Source organism: Mesoplodon densirostris, chromosome 8 (genome assembly GCF_025265405.1).
Source record: "Mesoplodon densirostris isolate mMesDen1 chromosome 8, mMesDen1 primary haplotype, whole genome shotgun sequence".
Lineage (NCBI taxonomy): Eukaryota > Metazoa > Chordata > Mammalia > Artiodactyla > Ziphiidae > Mesoplodon > Mesoplodon densirostris.
In genome coordinates, this window is record NC_082668.1 from 20185809 (window position 1) to 20204705 (window position 18897).

Below are 18897 nucleotides of genomic sequence, written 5' to 3' on the forward strand. Positions count from 1 at the left end.
TTGCTGTCCAAACACAGGTCAAGTGCAATCTTCTACCTCCTTCCCACTGGGCTGCCCCCTAGTCCCCCCTAGTGGAGGACTCCTACAAGGCCCTCCTACTTTGAATTCATTCGGAAGGCTCTACCATGCAAAGTCAAGTCTTTTGCCCTTTATTCATGTCAGGCAAGGTGGAAGCTTGCCTGGAAATAAATGGAAGTAAATGCAAGAAAAGGAAGACAGTAAAAATAATCATCCACAGAGTGGAGAATTCAGATAATGGACCCTGAACTCCATCTTCATGCCTGGTTCCCCTGCTTGGACGTGTGGACCCTGGGAGTCTCTGATGCTTGACTTAACCTGTTCTCCAAATGTAGACATGGGCAGGGCTCAGGGAGGAGCTGGGCTGTGACGTGCCTTCCCTATTTCATTTTATTAATCAACTCTCTCTCAGTGTTAAGTCACTCTGGTCTCTGAATTCCAGGCTCTTACAGTTGGACACCCATGGCCAGTGACTCAGGTAAGAAGCTACCTCTGTTTGCCAGGACTTTCTTTGGGGCAGGGTGACTTGGTTTGACTGTATTTTAGAAAATGCATCCATTTGTCTGGGACCTGTGACTTCTGCTCAGTTGACTCCCTGCCTCCTCCCTTGCGACCGTGTGTTCAACCCTGTCCTTATACGTGGTGACAAGGAGGCCACAGCCGTCTCGTCTCCTCCTTTCATACCTCTCCTTTTTACAGGGAAGAGGATGACTTTCCCCAATCTGATGTTTATTGCTTTGCCCTAAGACTTTGTGTTCTGTGCAAATGCAGTCCTGGCAGGGATATTAAAATGTGTGAATCTAAATGAAGTCATAGAACCTCAGGCTTGGAAGCATCTCAGAGGTTATTTTCTCTGCCTCCCTCAATTTGGATGAGAAAATGGAAATCTGTAGAGGTAAAAGGTCCCATTCAAGGTCATGTAACTTATTAATGACAGAATCAGGATAGAGTGAGGACCGGATACCAGTTATCCTTATTTCCAGTCTTGGTAACTTTTTATAGGTTTTCAGATTGTTCTCGGAAGAGCCCTGGGGGTTTTGTGGGAACCTCCATGGTGGCTGTCTGGATGGAGAGAGCGGCACACCCTCCCTCCCCAGTAGATGAGCTTTTATCTGTTTTACATATTGGGCTTCTGGTAAGATTTTGCTTCAGCAAATGTTTCACAATTTTAAAAGATATTTGAAAACTGTTGGACGATTCTGTGGATGTTTAGGGGGTGATTTCATGGACCAAGATGGGGACTTCTCTTAAATGCTTACACTTCCTTTAGACAGAGGACCCAAACATTTATTGTTCCCTTAGAGAAAAGGCTTAACATACACCCTTTTTTCTGGCTGCGCCGCACGGCGTGTGGGATCTTAGTTCCCCAACCAGGGATTGAAGCATGGAGTCTTAACCACTGGACCACCAGGCAAGTCCCTTAAAATACACTTGAATGCAATCCATTGCTATCCTTTTCTTCCCTCAGTAGATTTTAAGAAGGTTAAACAAGAATCAGGAGGGGAATTCCCTGGCAGTCCTGTGGTTAGGACTCAGCGCTTTCACTGTTGGGGCCTGGGTTCGATCCCTGGTCAGGGAACTGTGATCTCACAGGCCGCACGGCATGGAACGGAAATAACATAGAAAGGGATATCTGAGCAGATGAAGACATCTGAGGAAGGTTTGCCTCCTTCCATTTTGCCTGATTCTGGCCCTCCCATGAATGTATAGGACCAAGCTGGACCTCCCATCTGAATGCACAGACATGGCTGAGGATGGAGAAAGCCAAAGAGAGCACAGAGGCAGTATTAAGGGTAGAGTCGATGGCGTTGTAGGGCCGACCAATAGCAGGGGTTTTCCCCTGTAGTCCATCTTATCCCACATTCAAGCCTCAGAGTTATGGAAAGTTGACAACACGGTGAAGCTGATCTCTAAAGCAGACCGAGATAGAGATGAAAGAAGGGATCTTCGGCTACCAAACTAGCAGAGAAGCAGAAGATATCCCAGTAACCACTATCACATCCTTTTTAATTACTTACTTACATACTTACTTAATTTATTGGCTGCACTGGGTCTTCATTGCTGCACGGGCTTTCTCTAGTTGTGGCTAGTGGGGGCTACTCTTCGTTGTGGTGTGCAAGCTTCTCATTGCAGTGGCTTCTCTTCTTGAAGAGCTCAGGCTCTAGGTGTGTAGGCTTCAGTAGTTGTGGCATGTGGGATCAGTAATTGTGGCATACGGGCTCTAGAGCGCAGGCTCAGTAGTTGTGGTGCGTGGGCTTAGTTGCTCTGCAGCACGTGGGATCTACCTGGACCAGGGCTCGAGCCCGTGTCCCCTGCATTGGCTGGCGGATTCTTATCCACTGCGCCACCAGGGAAGTCCTGTTGTCACATCCTTGATGAGAGTGACTTGAATCTGAGTCACTAAATCACCTTTCCTTCCTTCTAATCTTTCAACCAGATCAAACCATGACTATCATCCTGAATGATTTATATAATGACACTGATCCGTGGCAGTTGTTTAAGGATGAATTTGCAAATTTCACTGGCACGCCACCCACAGAAGAACATCATTATGGTCCCTGTAAGATGGACACTGAGACACTCAACAAGTATGCCGTGGTCATCATATATGCCCTGGTCTTCCTGCTGAGCCTCCTGGGAAACTCCCTGGTGATGCTGGTCATCTTATACAGCCGGGTGGGCCGCTCTGTCACCGATGTCTACCTGCTGAACCTGGCCATGGCTGACCTGCTCTTCGCCCTGACCTTGCCTATCTGGGCCACCTCCAAGGCAAAGGGCTGGATCTTTGGCACATTCCTGTGCAAGGTGGTCTCACTCCTGAAGGAAGTCAACTTCTACAGTGGTATTCTACTGCTGGCCTGCATCAGCATGGACCGCTACCTGGCCATTGTCCATGCCACACGCACGCTGACCCAGAAGCGGCACTGGGTCAAGTTCATATGTTTAGGCATCTGGGTCCTGTCCTTGATCCTGGCCCTGCCCATCTTCGTCTTCCGAAGGGCCATCCACCCGCCCTATTCCAGCCCAGTCTGCTACGAGGACATGGGTGCCAATACAACGAAATGGCGGATGGTGATGCGGGTCCTGCCCCAGACCTTTGGCTTCCTCCTGCCCCTGCTGGTCATGCTGATCTGCTACGGACTCACCCTGCGCACGCTCTTTGCGGCCCACATGGGGCAGAAGCACCGGGCCATGCGGGTCATCTTTGCTGTCGTGCTCGTCTTCCTGCTCTGCTGGCTGCCCTACAACCTGGTCCTGGTTGCAGACACCCTCATGAGGGTCCGGGTGATCGCGGAGACCTGTGAGCGCCGCAATGACATTGGCCGGGCCCTGGATGCCACCGAGATCCTGGGCTTCCTCCACAGCTGCCTCAATCCTCTCATCTGCGTCTTCATTGGCCAGAAGTTTCGCCACGGACTCCTCAGGATCATGGCCACCCATGGCCTGATCAGCAAGGAGTTCTTGGTCAAGGACGGCAGGCCTTCCTTTGTTGGCTCTTCTTCAGGGAACACCTCTACTACCCTCTGAGACCGCACGCAGCGCTCCTCCCTTCCCTTCAGTATCCGCCCCAAGCCGCATGTCCTCTGGCTGCTCACAGCCCTGTGTCAAGGCAGGCAGCCCCCCATTGTGGTTACAGAAAGTTGCTGAGGCCACATCCTTACTAGGCCCCCAGCTATGGATTCGAAAGCCCTGGCCCCCACCTCTTACCGTAATTACCATGTCAACTGCTAGAGCTCAGTCCATCCTACCACTGAGACCGCAGCACTCTGTCTTCTGGCAGACATTCTTTGAAGATATTCTTTGAAGTGATTACAAAAATTTCCCACCATTGGGAGGCATTAGTGTCAAACACCATTGGTTGCTTCCCCAGCTCTCCCTTTCCTTGCCTGCTAACAAAGTCCACCTCCCTTGAGAGAGGCTGAAAATGACAGATACTCACTTTCTAAGACTCCCTTAAACTAAGAGTGGTCATATCATTTGGTTCTGATTAATAAGACTCAAAGGCAATAGTGTGCTGGTAAACCACTTTCCTGGGAGAAAGTCTTAATGTACTGTGGTGTAGGTAAATGCTCTTACCGTGGCCGATTTCAAGGGTGGTGGTGTTTAGCAACAAGCTCACAAAATCTAGATAACGTAATAATCTGCTTTCACAAACTGGCTTCAGTGCACTATTGCTTAAGAGGAAGTCTACTGGGACCAGGGGACTCCTGGAATATATTCCTGATTTAAAAGACATACACACACATACATATCCTTGGTTCTTGCCTTTGAATATGGTTATAGGTTATGATGTGTAGAGCTGAGCCAGTCACTTTGTGACAATGAGGCAAAAAGTGTGCCCAACACACTTAGGCTGGTGGAGCCAAAGGATAAAAAGGACCCGAGAATAAAGAGCCCAGAATAAACCATAAATGGTCAAATGACTTTATTTATTTATTTAAAAATGTGTTTGGCTGCGTTTGGTCTTTGTTGCTGCACGTGGGCTTTTCTCTAGTTGAGGCGAGCGGGGGCTACTCTTCATTGTGGTGCGCGGGCTTATCACTGCAGTGGCTTCACTCATTGTGGAGCATGGGCTCTAGGCGCTCGGGCTTCAGTAGTTGTGGCACATGGGCTCGGTAGTTGTGACTCATGGACTCTAGAGTGCAGGCTCAGTAGTTGTGGTGCTCGGGCTTAGTTGCTCTGCAGCATGTGGGATCTACCTGAACCAGGGCTCGAGCCCATGTCCCCTACATTGGCAGGCAGATTCTTAACCACTGTGCCACCAGAGAAGGCCCTGGTCATATAACTTTAAACAAGGGTGCCAAGACTATTCAATGGGTGCTTCCCTGGTGGTGCAGTGGTTAAGAATCCGCCTGCCAATGCAAGGGACACAGGTTTGGTCCCTCGTCCGGGAAGATCCCACCTGCCACAGAGCGGCTGGGCCCGTGAGCCATGGTCACTGAGCCTGTGTGTCCGGAGCCTGTGCTCCGCAACGGGAGAGGCCACAACAGTGAGAGGCCCATGTACCGCAAAAAAAAAAAAAAAAGAGGATACAATTAGAGAGTATTATGGACTGAATTGTGTCCCTTCCCCCCAGATTCATATGTTGAAGCCCTAACCTCCACTACATCAAAATGGGACCTTATTAAGAATCCGCCTGTCAATGCAAGGGACACAGGTTCGAGCCCTGGTCCGGGAAGATCCCACATGCCGTGGAGCAACTAAGCCCGTGCGCCACAACTACTGAAGCCTGTGCGCCTAGAGCCCATGCTCAGCAACAAGAGAAGCCACTGCAGTGAGAAGCCCACACACCACAACGAAGGGTAGCCCGGCTCACCGCAACTAGAGGGAGCTGCGCTAGAGAGTGCAGCAACGAAGACCCAGCATAGCCAAAAATAAAAAAATAAAATAAATAAATTTTAAATAAATAAAAAAAAGGTCCGGAGCCTGTGCTCCGCAGCGGGAGAGGCCACAACAGTGAGAGGCCCGCATACCGAAAAAAAAAAAAAAAAGGGGACCTTATTTGGAAATAGGGTCCTTGCAGATTAATTAATTAAGATGAGGTCATCAGAGGGGGCCCTAATCCAACATAATTGTTGTCCTATAAAAAGGGGAAATTTGGACACAAACACATGCACACAAGGAGAACACCATGTGAAGATGAAAGCAGAGACTGTAGCGATGTTTCCACAATCAAGGAATTCCAGAGATTGTTAGCAAACCACCAGAAGCTAGGGGAGAGGCCTGGAACAGATTCTCCCTCGCAGCCCTTGGAAGGAACCAACCCTACTGACACCCTGATCTTGGGCTTCCAGCTTCCAGAACTGTGAGGAAATACTTTTCTGTTGTTTAAGCCACCCGGTTTGTGGCCCAGAGTGCAGGGGGTGGAGGAGTGACGGAGAAAGCCTTAAAGGCTATTTAAGGACTTTCACTTTTATCAAATTCACTTTTTTTTCACGATTAAGTGGGCTATATCACCCCCAATGCAAGCATTACTCAATGTTAGAAAACCATTAATATAATTCACATGCTAATATATCTAAGAAGAAAAAAAAACATATGACTATCTTGATAGGCCTTTGACAAAATTCAGTACCTATTCCTGATTTAAAAAATAAAGCTCTGGGACTTCCCTGGTGGTGCAGTGGTTAAGAATCTGCCTGCCAATGCAGGGACATGGGTTCAAGCCCTGGTCCGGGAAGATCCCACACGCCACGGAGCAACTAAGCCCGTGCACCACAACTACTGAGCCCACGTGCCACAACTACTGAAGCCTGCATGCCATAACTCCTGAAGCCCACACGCCTAGAGCCTGTGGTCCACAACAAGAGAAGCCACCACAATAAGCCCGCACACTGCAACAAAGAGTAGCCCCCGCTCGCCACAACTAGAGAAAAGCCCGTGGCAGCAATGAAGACACAATGCAGCCAAAAAAAAAAAAATTTAAAAAAATAAATAAAAGTCAATAAAACAAAATAGGTAACAACGTTAATAGCAAGTATTAACTAAGCTCCAGATTTTATCTGGATTTTTCTAGATTTTCCATTATCTCCTCTTTCTGTATCAAGATCCAATCCAGGGTTCCCCATGGCATTCAGTTGGCATGGCTTCCCAATCTCCTTGGTCTGTGACAGTTTTGCTTAGTCTTTCCTTGCTTTTCATGACAGAGTTGAGGAGTGCTGGCCAGGTATTGTGTAGAATATGCCCCAATCTGGGCATGTCTGATGTTTTCCTCATGATTAGACGGGGTGATGGGTTTTTGGAGAGACTATCACAGAGGTGAGGTGCCCTTCTCTTTACATCGTCTCAAGGGTACGTGAGACCCACACAGCCTCCCTGGTAGCATCAGCCTTCCTCACTTGGTGAAGGAAGGTAGTGTTTGTCTGGTTTCTCCACTGTGCAGTTACTTAAAATGCACTTAAAAAAATGAAAGCAGTAAAATTCATCCTTTGGAGGCATTGGAGGGTAGTAAGAAGGCATGACACGATCTGACTTAAAACATAAACAGATGACTCTGGCTGGTGTGATGAGAGCAGGCTGTAGGAGAGAAGGGGCAGACGCGGGGGAGACTGGGAGGTCACCTCAGCGATTTAGGTGAGAAGGGATGGTGGCAGGGGCCAGGGCAATGGCAGTAGAGGAGATGGGAAAATAGGAGTTGCAATTTCTTTGGATAGAGTTAGCAGAATTATCTGGTAGATTGAATGTTGGGTGTAAGAGATAAAGACGTGTCGATGAGTCCACGAATTCTGGCCTGAGCTGTTGGAAGGATGGAGTTGCCATCACCTGAACTCAGGTAAAAAGTCCTGTCTGCCATTTATCTCTTCTCCACTCCTTCAATATTTCACCCACCTAGGAAATATATATTTGGTGCCTGGGCTGGTTGTACAATTTGCTGGACCCAATGTAAAATGATAATGCAGGGTCCCTTGTTCAAAAAACAGGAAAAAGCTTGTTCCTTTCTTTCTTCCATGGTCTTTCTCTCAAGGGGACAGACTGGGGAATTCCCTGGTGGTCCAGTGGTTAGGACTCCACGCTTCCACTGCAGGGGGTCTGGGTTTGATCCCTGGTCGGGGAACTAAGATCCCACAAGCTGCATGGTATGCCCCCCCTCCAAAGAAAAGGAGGACAGAGTGTTTTTTATTTTCTATCTAATGTTGCACTCCCTGAGGCTCGGGGTACTTGGGGGTGGGGGGAGTGGGAGGCTGAGCCCCTTGTCCCAGGGAGGCAACAAGAGGTGGGACTGCACTAGAGCAGAGCTCTAGGCCCCTGTGCGTGTTCCATTGCCCCATCAGACCTCAATTACAAAACACAAGTTCTAAGATAAAATCATAATTTTATCTGGCCACAGAGCATTACACCCCAAGCGCAGGGCTCTTCCGAGAATGGGGCCCTGTACTACTGCACAATCACATGCCCACTCCCTGTTTGGCATCTACTAGTATGTGTCACACACTTTGCTGGGCACTACGGATGCAAAATAGAATCCTTTACAGAGGGGCAAGGAGGAAAGGAGAGATGCTTTATTAATCACTGCTCTGTGTCAGAGTCTTGCCTATTCCCAGCTGGGTGGGAGAGAGAGTCCTAGAAGTGAGTGTATTCCAGTCTGAAAAGTACAATAGTAGAGAACGGGGTGGGCGGTACTCGGCCCCGAGGTGAAGGAGACTGTAACAGACTGAGGGTTGAGGAGTTAGGAGGAGGCTGAGTCCTGGACATCTGGTCACCAACCTAGCTGGACAGGCAAATCTGAGGGAGGAGAAGGAAGATGACCCTCAGAGTGCTATTTATTTACTTTTGAATGAAAATGGCTGAATACAGTTTTTCTTTTCTGATTGCAAAATTAATGCTCATTTTAGAAATTGGGCCACATCAAAGGATATAAGCAAGAAAGCAGATATCCGTAATCCCAACACCCAAAGACAACCACTGTTGACATTTCGACTCTTATTTTCTGCCTGTGCATATACATCCATACATTCATTACAAAATGTTATCATCCTGTACATTCTGCTTCTATTATAGATACCTTTCCACAGCATTAATAGTAGCTATACATTATTGTGTTTAATAGACACATAGTGTTCCATTTTACAGATATACTATAATTAGTAAAAAAAAGTTTTTTGAAGGGCATTGAAATATTTCCAAATTTTATTATTATAAACAACTCCGAGATAAACTTTATCCTCTCTCTTCCTCCCTGTTCCTACTTCTTTCCTTCTTTGCTTCCCTCATGTAAGTGGGATTGCAGGGTCAGAGGGTTTGTGCTGTTTAGTGAGTCTGATACGTATTCACCCAACAGGACTGTATATAGATAGTTAAAAGTCATGGAACATTTATTATCTGCCAGATACTATACTAAGCACTTTAATTTACTCAACGATCCTCATACCAACCCTATGAGCTGGCTCCTGCTTTTAGTCTCATTTTACAGAGGAGAAAACTGAGGCACAGAGTGGGTATCTAGCTTCCCAATGCACACAGCTGGCCAGGGACAGAGCTGGGATTTGCATCGAGGTGATTTGGTTCTAGAGCGTGTGATCTTACCCCATTTCATCATCACATAGTTCCATGAGGCAAGTATCCCCATTAGAAAAAAAATTTTATTTATCTGGTTGGTTGCACCGGGTCTTAGTTGCGGCAGGGGGGCTCCATACTTGTGGCATGTGAACTCTTAGTTGCGGCATGTGGGATCTAGCTTCCTGACCAGGGATCGAACTCGGGCCCCCTCCATTGGGAGCGTGGAGTCTTATTCACTGTGCCACCAGGGAAGTCCCAAGTATCCCCATTTTTACGGATAAGGATATTTTGATACATGTTAAGAAATGTGTCCAAGGTCAAAAACTGTTAAAGGAAAGCTGACGTTTGAATCATGGTCTGTCTGCCTCCAAAGCAGGGGTTTCTGGGTCCCTCGTGAGGATTTCTGAGTTCATTCAGGAGAGTGTCCTCAGCTGGGGTCTCACCTGCTCACTCTCCAAGGTTCCTCTCTGGCTTCCACCAGAGGCTGGCAACCAGGGCTGGGAGGTCTGCACCCCCAGGACACACCCCTGTCAAGTCCTGCCATTACCTGACTGTCTGCCTGACCCAGTGTCACACTGACATTCCCTCCCCTCTCCTCTCATCCTAGATCACTGTTGGGTTCCAGAACTCTCTCAGCTGGTCACAGTTTTGGTTGCGTGTACCAGACAACTCCATTTGAACTGGGCTTAACAACAAAGACAATTTACTGGTTCATGTAACTGAAAAGTACACAGAGAAGAAGACCTCTGGGCACGGTATGTTCAGGGCCCTGGCTCTGTTCTTCTGTGATTCTCTCTGTTCTGTCCTCCTCCAAGTGTTAGTTTTTATGTCTGGATTGGTTTGCCATTTATGGTAGCAGAATGATTTGCAGCAGCAACAAGACTACATATTTGCTTTTCCACAGTCATTAAGCAACCACCCTGAACTTGGCTCTGAGTGGGATCATCTTAGGTCACATGCTTGCCCTTGAACCTGTCACTATGGCAATGGGGACCATCACCGGGGAGAGGGGTGAACCTTCTCCTCCACCTCCCTTGCCTCTACTTTGGTCCCCAGGTCCAAGTGGATTCTTCTGCAGGGATGAGAAGAGATGCTGATGCTGGCATCAAAGCTGACAAAGGGACGAGATAGATATCCTTACAGCTATATTGTGCTGTTCACATGGTCTTGCATAGAAGCTGCCATTTCTAAAAGAGAATGGCAAGAGCAGGCCTCTGCATTTTGCCGGAGGACTGGCATTTGGGCTGCACATGTCACAACAATCTTTGTGGCACTGGATGTTCTGCACAGAATGGAAAAATGCTCTCCCATTAGGAACATTATAGATCCATTTAAGAGGGAGCCGTTATAAGTGGAAAGTGACGTATGGAAGATACGTCGGGTGGGCGAAGTGGCTGGAACATTTTCAGGTGGGTAAAGTTTTATCCCGAGCACATCTGTATGTGCCTTTCCCCCTCCTTCAGTGAAATGCTCTTCCCACCCTGAAGGGAAAGATTCTTTCCAACTCTTGTCCTCCAGATCGTCTTCCCACCGGACACCTAAGTTACCGCCATTGCCACCCCCATGCTCATCCAGAGGGGCTGCTTCCCTTTTACTCCTCGGGTTTCAGGGAGTACCAGACCCTTCCCTAGGACCCCAGGGATTAGTTGAAATAGACTGGAACACTGAACCAACTTGACTGAGGGCCTGGGAAAGCAGAAGGGAATTATACACGAAGAGGAGCTTAAACCAGGTGTTAGATCAGGCTGCTCTCTCCCTGGTCTCTCTCAATGGGTCTCTTCCTTGCAAAGACTTCCCTGTCCAGTCACTGCTGCCCCCTCGTGGCAAATACTCTCTCAGCTTGCACTTGAGTGTGTATAGGCTTTTGCAGTACACAACTGGGACAGTCTGTTTTCTTTTGTGTTCCCTATCTTCTGCTCCAGGAGCTACCTTTTCCCTGGATGATTAATAGGAGTAATGTCTGCTCCCTCGAGGGACTACCCCATCTTCAAGTTCTTTCTAGTCTAGGCATCAGATCACGATTGGTCAACACCTGTAAAAGCAAAGCATGGGTAACCCCAGGGCAATTGTCTCCTTACACTTCCTGCTATTACTTATAAAGAAGAAGAGAACCCAGGAGGAGAGCATGACTTAGTTTAAGGAATATGCTTGCCCCTGGCAGAACTGTAGGTACCAGTGCCACGATAAATTCGGCATTTATGGTAGGGGCAGCATTTACGCTTGCATAGGTTAGCACCAACTCTAAACAGTAGAGGATGGTTTGGAAAGGACAGGCAGACCAGCTCGGCTGTATGGAAGTGCAACTTTCAGGCACACCTTATATAGACTGTGTGGCTTCAAGTGATAGACACCCTGAATCATGGTGGGGATCCACGATGCACGAATCAAAGGAGATACGACGAACGTCATTTATTCTACAACCATTGAGTGAGCACTTACTCTGTTTCCTGGCAGAAAATTGGAGAGGGTTTCTGGCAGCCCACGGTCTAGCGGGACAGGCTGACTTGTAAACACATCATGACAGAACGATAGGGTTCATGTTATAATGGAGAAGTGACTAAAGTACCAGAGGTAAAGCTAAGGGACGACATTAGCTGCTGCGAGCAGCTGAGGCAGGTTCCCAGAGATGCCATCCATCATTACTGAGAGTGGGGAGAATGACATGACCCCCACTCCTCCATTCACCGACTGCCCCAGCTCCAATGGTCTCCCTGTGGTCCAGCCAGATTCCAGGAGTGGCCCCCAGCCTCAGGGCCATTCTAATCAACAATCGTGAGCTGGCAGTGGTTGTACCACGGAGTGGCTGGTGGTGGAGGGGGTTTAGTTCTCCCTCCAAAGCTCCACCAACAAAGATTTTGCTTCAGCAAATGTTTCACAATTTTAAAAGATATTTGAAAACTGTTGCAAACAGTTTAGGGCATGATTTCATGGACCAACAAGCTTTCTCCACCCAAGCTTCCCAAAGAAGTCTAGAGTTTAAGTAATAATTGTGTGCTTGCTGTCCAAACACAGGTCAAGTGCAATCTTCTACCTCCTTCCCACTGGGCTGCCCCCTAGTCCCCCCTAGTGGAGGACTCCTACAAGGCCCTCCTACTTTGAATTCATTCGGAAGGCTCTACCATGCAAAGTCAAGTCTTTTGCCCTTTATTCATGTCAGGCAAGGTGGAAGCTTGCCTGGAAATAAATGGAAGTAAATGCAAGAAAAGGAAGACAGTAAAAATAATCATCCACAGAGTGGAGAATTCAGATAATGGACCCTGCACTCCATCTTCATGCCTGGTTCCCCTGCTTGGACGTGTGGACCCTGGGAGTCTCTGATGCTTGACTTAACCTGTTCTCCAAATGTAGACATGGGCAGGGCTCAGGGAGGAGCTGGGCTGTGACGTGCCTTCCCTATTTCATTTTATTAATCAACTCTCTCTCAGTGTTAAGTCACTCTGGTCTCTGAATTCCAGGCTCTTACAGTTGGACACCCATGGCCAGTGACTCAGGTAAGAAGCTACCTCTGTTTGCCAGGACTTTCTTTGGGGCAGGGTGACTTGGTTTGACTGTATTTTAGAAAATGCATCCATTCGTCTGGGACCTGTGACTTCTGCTCAGTTGACTCCCTGCCTCCTCCCTTGCGACCGTGTGTTCAACCCTGTCCTTATACGTGGTGACAAGGAGGCCACAGCCGTCTCGTCTCCTCCTTTCATACCTCTCCTTTTTACAGGGAAGAGGATGACTTTCCCCAATCTGATGTTTATTGCTTTGCCCTAAGACTTTGTGTTCTGTGCAAATGCAGTCCTGGCAGGGATATTAAAATGTGTGAATCTAAATGAAGTCATAGAACCTCAGGCTTGGAAGCATCTCAGAGGTTATTTTCTCTGCCTCCCTCAATTTGGATGAGAAAATGGAAATCTGTAGAGGTAAAAGGTCCCATTCAAGGTCATGTAACTTATTAATGACAGAATCAGGATAGAGTGAGGACCGGATACCAGTTATCCTTATTTCCAGTCTTGGTAACTTTTTATAGGTTTTCAGATTGTTCTCGGAAGAGCCCTGGGGGTTTTGTGGGAACCTCCATGGTGGCTGTCTGGATGGAGAGAGCGGCACACCCTCCCTCCCCAGTAGATGAGCTTTTATCTGTTTTACATATTGGGCTTCTGGTAAGATTTTGCTTCAGCAAATGTTTCACAATTTTAAAAGATATTTGAAAACTGTTGGACGATTCTGTGGATGTTTAGGGGGTGATTTCATGGACCAAGATGGGGACTTCTCTTAAATGCTTACACTTCCTTTAGACAGAGGACCCAAACATTTATTGTTCCCTTAGAGAAAAGGCTTAACATACACCCTTTTTTCTGGCTGCGCCGCACGGCGTGTGGGATCTTAGTTCCCCAACCAGGGATTGAAGCATGGAGTCTTAACCACTGGACCACCAGGCAAGTCCCTTAAAATACACTTGAATGCAATCCATTGCTATCCTTTTCTTCCCTCAGTAGATTTTAAGAAGGTTAAACAAGAATCAGGAAGGGAATTCCCTGGCAGTCCTGTGGTTAGGACTCAGCGCTTTCACTGTTGGGGCCTGGGTTCGATCCCTGGTCAGGGAACTGTGATCTCACAGGCCGCACGGCATGGAACGGAAATAACATAGAAAGGGATATCTGAGCAGATGAAGACATCTGAGGAAGGTTTGCCTCCTTCCATTTTGCCTGATTCTGGCCCTCCCATGAATGTATAGGACCAAGCTGGACCTCCCATCTGAATGCACAGACATGGCTGAGGATGGAGAAAGCCAAAGAGAGCACAGAGGCAGTATTAAGGGTAGAGTCGATGGCGTTGTAGGGCCGACCAGTAGCAGGGGTTTTCCCCTGTAGTCCATCTTATCCCACATTCAAGCCTCAGAGTTATGGAAAGTTGACAACACGGTGAAGCTGATCTCTAAAGCAGACCAAGATAGAGATGAAAGAAGGGATCTTCGGCTACCAAACTAGCAGAGAAGCAGAAGATATCCCAGTAACCACTATCACATCCTTTTTAATTACTTACTTACATACTTACTTAATTTATTGGCTGCACTGGGTCTTCATTGCTGCACGGGCTTTCTCTAGTTGTGGCTAGTGGGGGCTACTCTTCGTTGTGGTGTGCAAGCTTCTCATTGCAGTGGCTTCTCTTCTTGAAGAGCTCAGGCTCTAGGTGTGTGGGCTTCAGTAGTTGTGGCATGTGGGATCAGTAATTGTGGCATACGGGCTCTAGAGCGCAGGCTCAGTAGTTGTGGTGCGTGGGCTTAGTTGCTCTGCAGCACGTGGGATCTACCTGGACCAGGGCTCGAGCCCGTGTCCCCTGCATTGGCTGGCGGATTCTTATCCACTGCGCCACCAGGGAAGTCCTGTTATCACATCCTTGATGAGAGTGACTTGAATCTGAGCCACTAAATCACCTTTCCTTCCTTCTAATCTTTCAACCAGATCAAACCATGACTATCATCCTGAATGATTTATATAATGACACTGATCTGTGGCAGTTGTTTAAGGATGAATTTGCAAATTTCACTGGCACGCCACCCACAGAAGAACATCATTATGGTCCCTGTAAGATGGACACTGAGACACTCAACAAGTATGCCGTGGTCATCATATATGCCCTGGTCTTCCTGCTGAGCCTCCTGGGAAACTCCCTGGTGATGCTGGTCATCTTATACAGCCGGGTGGGCCGCTCTGTCACCGATGTCTACCTGCTGAACCTGGCCATGGCTGACCTGCTCTTCGCCCTGACCTTGCCTATCTGGGCCACCTCCAAGGCAAAGGGCTGGATCTTTGGCACATTCCTGTGCAAGGTGGTCTCACTCCTGAAGGAAGTCAACTTCTACAGTGGTATTCTACTGCTGGCCTGCATCAGCATGGACCGCTACCTGGCCATTGTCCATGCCACACGCACGCTGACCCAGAAGCGGCACTGGGTCAAGTTCATATGTTTAGGCATCTGGGTCCTGTCCTTGATCCTGGCCCTGCCCATCTTTGTCTTCCGTGAGGCTTATCAACCACCCTATTCCAGCCCAGTCTGCTACGAGGACATGGGTGCCAATACAACGAAATGGCGGATGGTGATGCGGGTCCTGCCCCAGACCTTTGGCTTCCTCCTGCCCCTGCTGGTCATGCTGATCTGCTACGGACTCACCCTGCGCACGCTCTTTGCGGCCCACATGGGGCAGAAGCACCGGGCCATGCGGGTCATCTTTGCTGTCGTGCTCGTCTTCCTGCTCTGCTGGCTGCCCTACAACCTGGTCCTGGTTGCAGACACCCTCATGAGGGTCCGGGTGATCGCGGAGACCTGTGAGCGCCGCAATGACATTGGCCGGGCCCTGGATGCCACCGAGATCCTGGGCTTCCTCCACAGCTGCCTCAATCCTCTCATCTACGTCTTCATTGGCCAGAAGTTTCGCCACGGACTCCTCAGGATCATGGCCACCCATGGCCTGATCAGCAAGGAGTTCTTGGTCAAGGACGGCAGGCCTTCCTTTGTTGGCTCTTCTTCAGGGAACACCTCTACTACCCTCTGAGACCGCGCGCAGCGCTCCTCCCTTCCCTTCAGTATCCGCCCCAAGCCGCATGTCCTCTGGCTGCTCACAGCCCTGTGTCAAGGCAGGCAGCCCCCCATTGTGGTTACAGAAAGTTGCTGAGGCCACATCCTTACTAGGCCCCCAGCTATGGATTCGAAAGCCCTGGCCCCCACCTCTTACCGTAATTACCATGTCAACTGCTAGAGCTCAGTCCATCCTACCACTGAGACCGCAGCACTCTGTCTTCTGGCAGACATTCTTTGAAGATATTCTTTGAAGTGATTACAAAAATTTCCCACCATTGGGAGGCATTAGTGTCAAACACCATTGGTTGCTTCCCCAGCTCTCCCTTTCCTTGCCTGCTAACAAAGTCCACCTCCCTTGAGAGAGGCTGAAAATGACAGATACTCACTTTCTAAGACTCCCTTAAACTAAGAGTGGTCATATCATTTGGTTCTGATTAATAAGACTCAAAGGCAATAGTGTGCTGGTAAACCACTTTCCTGGGAGAAAGTCTTGATGTACTGTGGTGTAGGTAAATGCTCTTACCGTGGCCGATTTCAAGGGTGGTGGTGTTTAGCAACAAGCTCACAAAATCTAGATAACGTAATAATCTGCTTTCACAAACTGGCTTCAGTGCACTATTGCTTAAGAGGAAGTCTACTGGGACCAGGGGACTCCTGGAATATATTCCTGATTTAAAAGACATACACACACATACATATCCTTGGTTCTTGCCTTTGAATATGGTTATAGGTTATGATGTGTAGAGCTGAGCCAGTCACTTTGTGACAATGAGGCAAAAAGTGTGCCCAACACACTTAGGCTGGTGGAGCCAAAGGATAAAAAGGACCCGAGAATAAAGAGCCCAGAATAAACCATAAATGGTCAAATGACTTTATTTATTTATTTAAAAATGTGTTTGGCTGCGTTTGGTCTTTGTTGCTGCACGTGGGCTTTTCTCTAGTTGAGGCGAGCGGGGGCTACTCTTCATTGTGGTGCGCGGGCTTATCACTGCAGTGGCTTCACTCATTGTGGAGCATGGGCTCTAGGCGCTCGGGCTTCAGTAGTTGTGGCACATGGGCTCGGTAGTTGTGACTCATGGACTCTAGAGTGCAGGCTCAGTAGTTGTGGTGCTCGGGCTTAGTTGCTCTGCAGCATGTGGGATCTACCTGAACCAGGGCTCGAGCCCGTGTCCCCTACATTGGCAGGCAGATTCTTAACCACTGTGCCACCAGAGAAGTCCCTGGTCATATAACTTTAAACAAGGGTGCCAAGACTATTCAATGGGTGCTTCCCTGGTGGTGCAGTGGTTAAGAATCCGCCTGCCAATGCAAGGGACACAGGTTTGGTCCCTCGTCCGGGAAGATCCCACCTGCCACAGAGCGGCTGGGCCCGTGAGCCATGGTCACTGAGCCTGTGTGTCCGGAGCCTGTGCTCCGCAACGGGAGAGGCCACAACAGTGAGAGGCTCGCGTACCAAGAAAAAAAAAAAAAAAAAGTGAAGCACAGTGAAATGAGGAGGTATGCCTGTACAGCCTTTGCTATTTCTATGCAGAGGTTGGAGAGGCCAAAGATCTCTGGGTGTGACCCAGAAAGCCACAAGTGGCTAACAGCTGAGCCCTCACCACGACTGTTTTTATCTATCCTGGTATTCTGTTTTTTTTTTTTTTTTTTCTTTTTGCGGTATGTGGGCCTCTCACTGTTGTGGCCTCTCCCGCTGCGGAGCACAGGCTCCGGATGCGCAGGCCCAGCGGCCATGGCTCACGGGCCCAGCCGCTCCGCGGCATATGGGATCCTCCCAGACCGGGGCACGAACCCGTATCCCCTGCATCGGCAGGCGGACTCTCGACCACTGCGCCACCAGGGAGGCCCCTGGTATTCTGTTTTTAAACTCAGGGTTCTTCTTCCAAGCCTGAGGGTAGAAATGAATTAAAGAATTAAAAAAAATAAAAATAAGCAGAATATGTTAATGCAAACTTTCTAAAATTAGTTTTTCTTTTTTATCAAAGTATTTCACTTACATTGTTTAAAAAAGTGAAATAACTTTATAAAGCTTATAATGAAAACCAGAAGCAGCCCTCCTGCCCCACTTCCCCCAGGCAAAGGCAACAACTTTCTTTCTGTAAAATAAATTTATTTATTTATTTTTGGCTGCGTTGGGTCTTCGTTGCTGCTCGCAGGCTTTCTCTAGTTGCAGCGAGCGGGGGCTACTCTCTGTTGCGATGCGTGGGCTTCTCATTGCAGTGGCTTCTCTTGTTGAGGAGCATGGGCCTGTGGGCTTCAGTAGATGTGGCGCGCGGGCTCATTAGTTGTGTCTCGCGGGCTCTAGAGCGCAGGCTCAGTAGTTATGGTGCATGACGGGCTTTGTTGCTCTACAGCATGTGGGATCTTCCTGGACCAGGGATCGAACCTGTGTCCCCTGCATTGGCAGACAGATTCTTAACCACTGTGCCACCAGAGAAGTCCAAAGGCAACAAATTTCAACTCACATAGCTGTTTCATTCAATAGAGGTCTACCTATGTCTAAATATCATGCTTATTCTGCTAGTTCTTGAGATTTTTTTCTGAGTTTTAGATATCATCTATTGACTTTCAATCTTGGCTTATGAAGATTTAACACTCTCTCACACTCTCTCTTGCTTTTACTCCTGTCCAAGCAAACGCAAATACTGCCTCTTCCTTTCTTCCAGGACATGGATAACACACTTTTTTGGTCAAATCAGCATTCAATGTTTTAGTTAAAATGACTATATAAAAAAACACTTCACCGTTGGGTGCAATGTTTACATTTCCTTTTTTCTGTCCAAGTTTTGTTTTCCTTAGAATTAATGATAGGATTTCCCCATGTACTTTTCATTACATCACTCTCAAGTGTCTCCCTCAATACATTCACAGTCATCAGATAATCAAGGTAATAAACATCAGATAATCTATCATTTTTTTTTTTCTTTCTTGGAGACCCCTTGCCTAGAGCCCTTTATACCCCTGTTCCAATCTGGGCAGGTTACTAAGCCTGCTCTTTTTTTTCTAAAAAGCTTTAACTACATTTCCAGATAAATTTTAGAATCTGATTGCTAATTTCTATAAAATGTCCTGCTGGGATTTTGATCTGCATTATGTTGAATCTATGGATCAATATGGAAAAAGTTGACGTCTTAATAACATTGAGTCTTCCAATCCATGAACATGGCACCTTTCTCCAATTATTAGGTCTTTTCTATTTTGTCTTGGCAGTGTTTTGTAGTTTTCAGTACATAGATCTTGTACATATTTTGTTAGATTTATCTCTAAGTATTTTATGGTAGTTTAAATGCTATTATAAATGGTATTTAATTTTTA

General features: G+C 47.8%; 2 protein-coding genes across 2 annotated transcripts; both read left to right on the forward strand.

The window, feature by feature from the left end:
* The first annotated feature begins 480 nt into the window (after window positions 1–480).
* LOC132495099 (C-X-C chemokine receptor type 2-like) lies at window positions 481–3546 on the forward strand. Its single transcript, XM_060106701.1, has 2 exons — window positions 481–496; window positions 2456–3546. Exons 1-2 carry the CDS (start codon window positions 481–483, stop codon window positions 3544–3546), a joined length of 1107 nt encoding a protein of 368 aa, XP_059962684.1.
* Window positions 3547–12490: 8944 nt separating this feature from the next.
* On the forward strand, window positions 12491–15556 carry LOC132495089 (C-X-C chemokine receptor type 2). The gene is made up of 2 exons (XM_060106684.1): window positions 12491–12506; window positions 14466–15556. The coding sequence occupies exons 1-2, from the start codon at window positions 12491–12493 to the stop codon at window positions 15554–15556; spliced, it is 1107 nt and encodes a 368-aa protein (XP_059962667.1).
* The last annotated feature ends 3341 nt before the right edge of the window (window positions 15557–18897 follow it).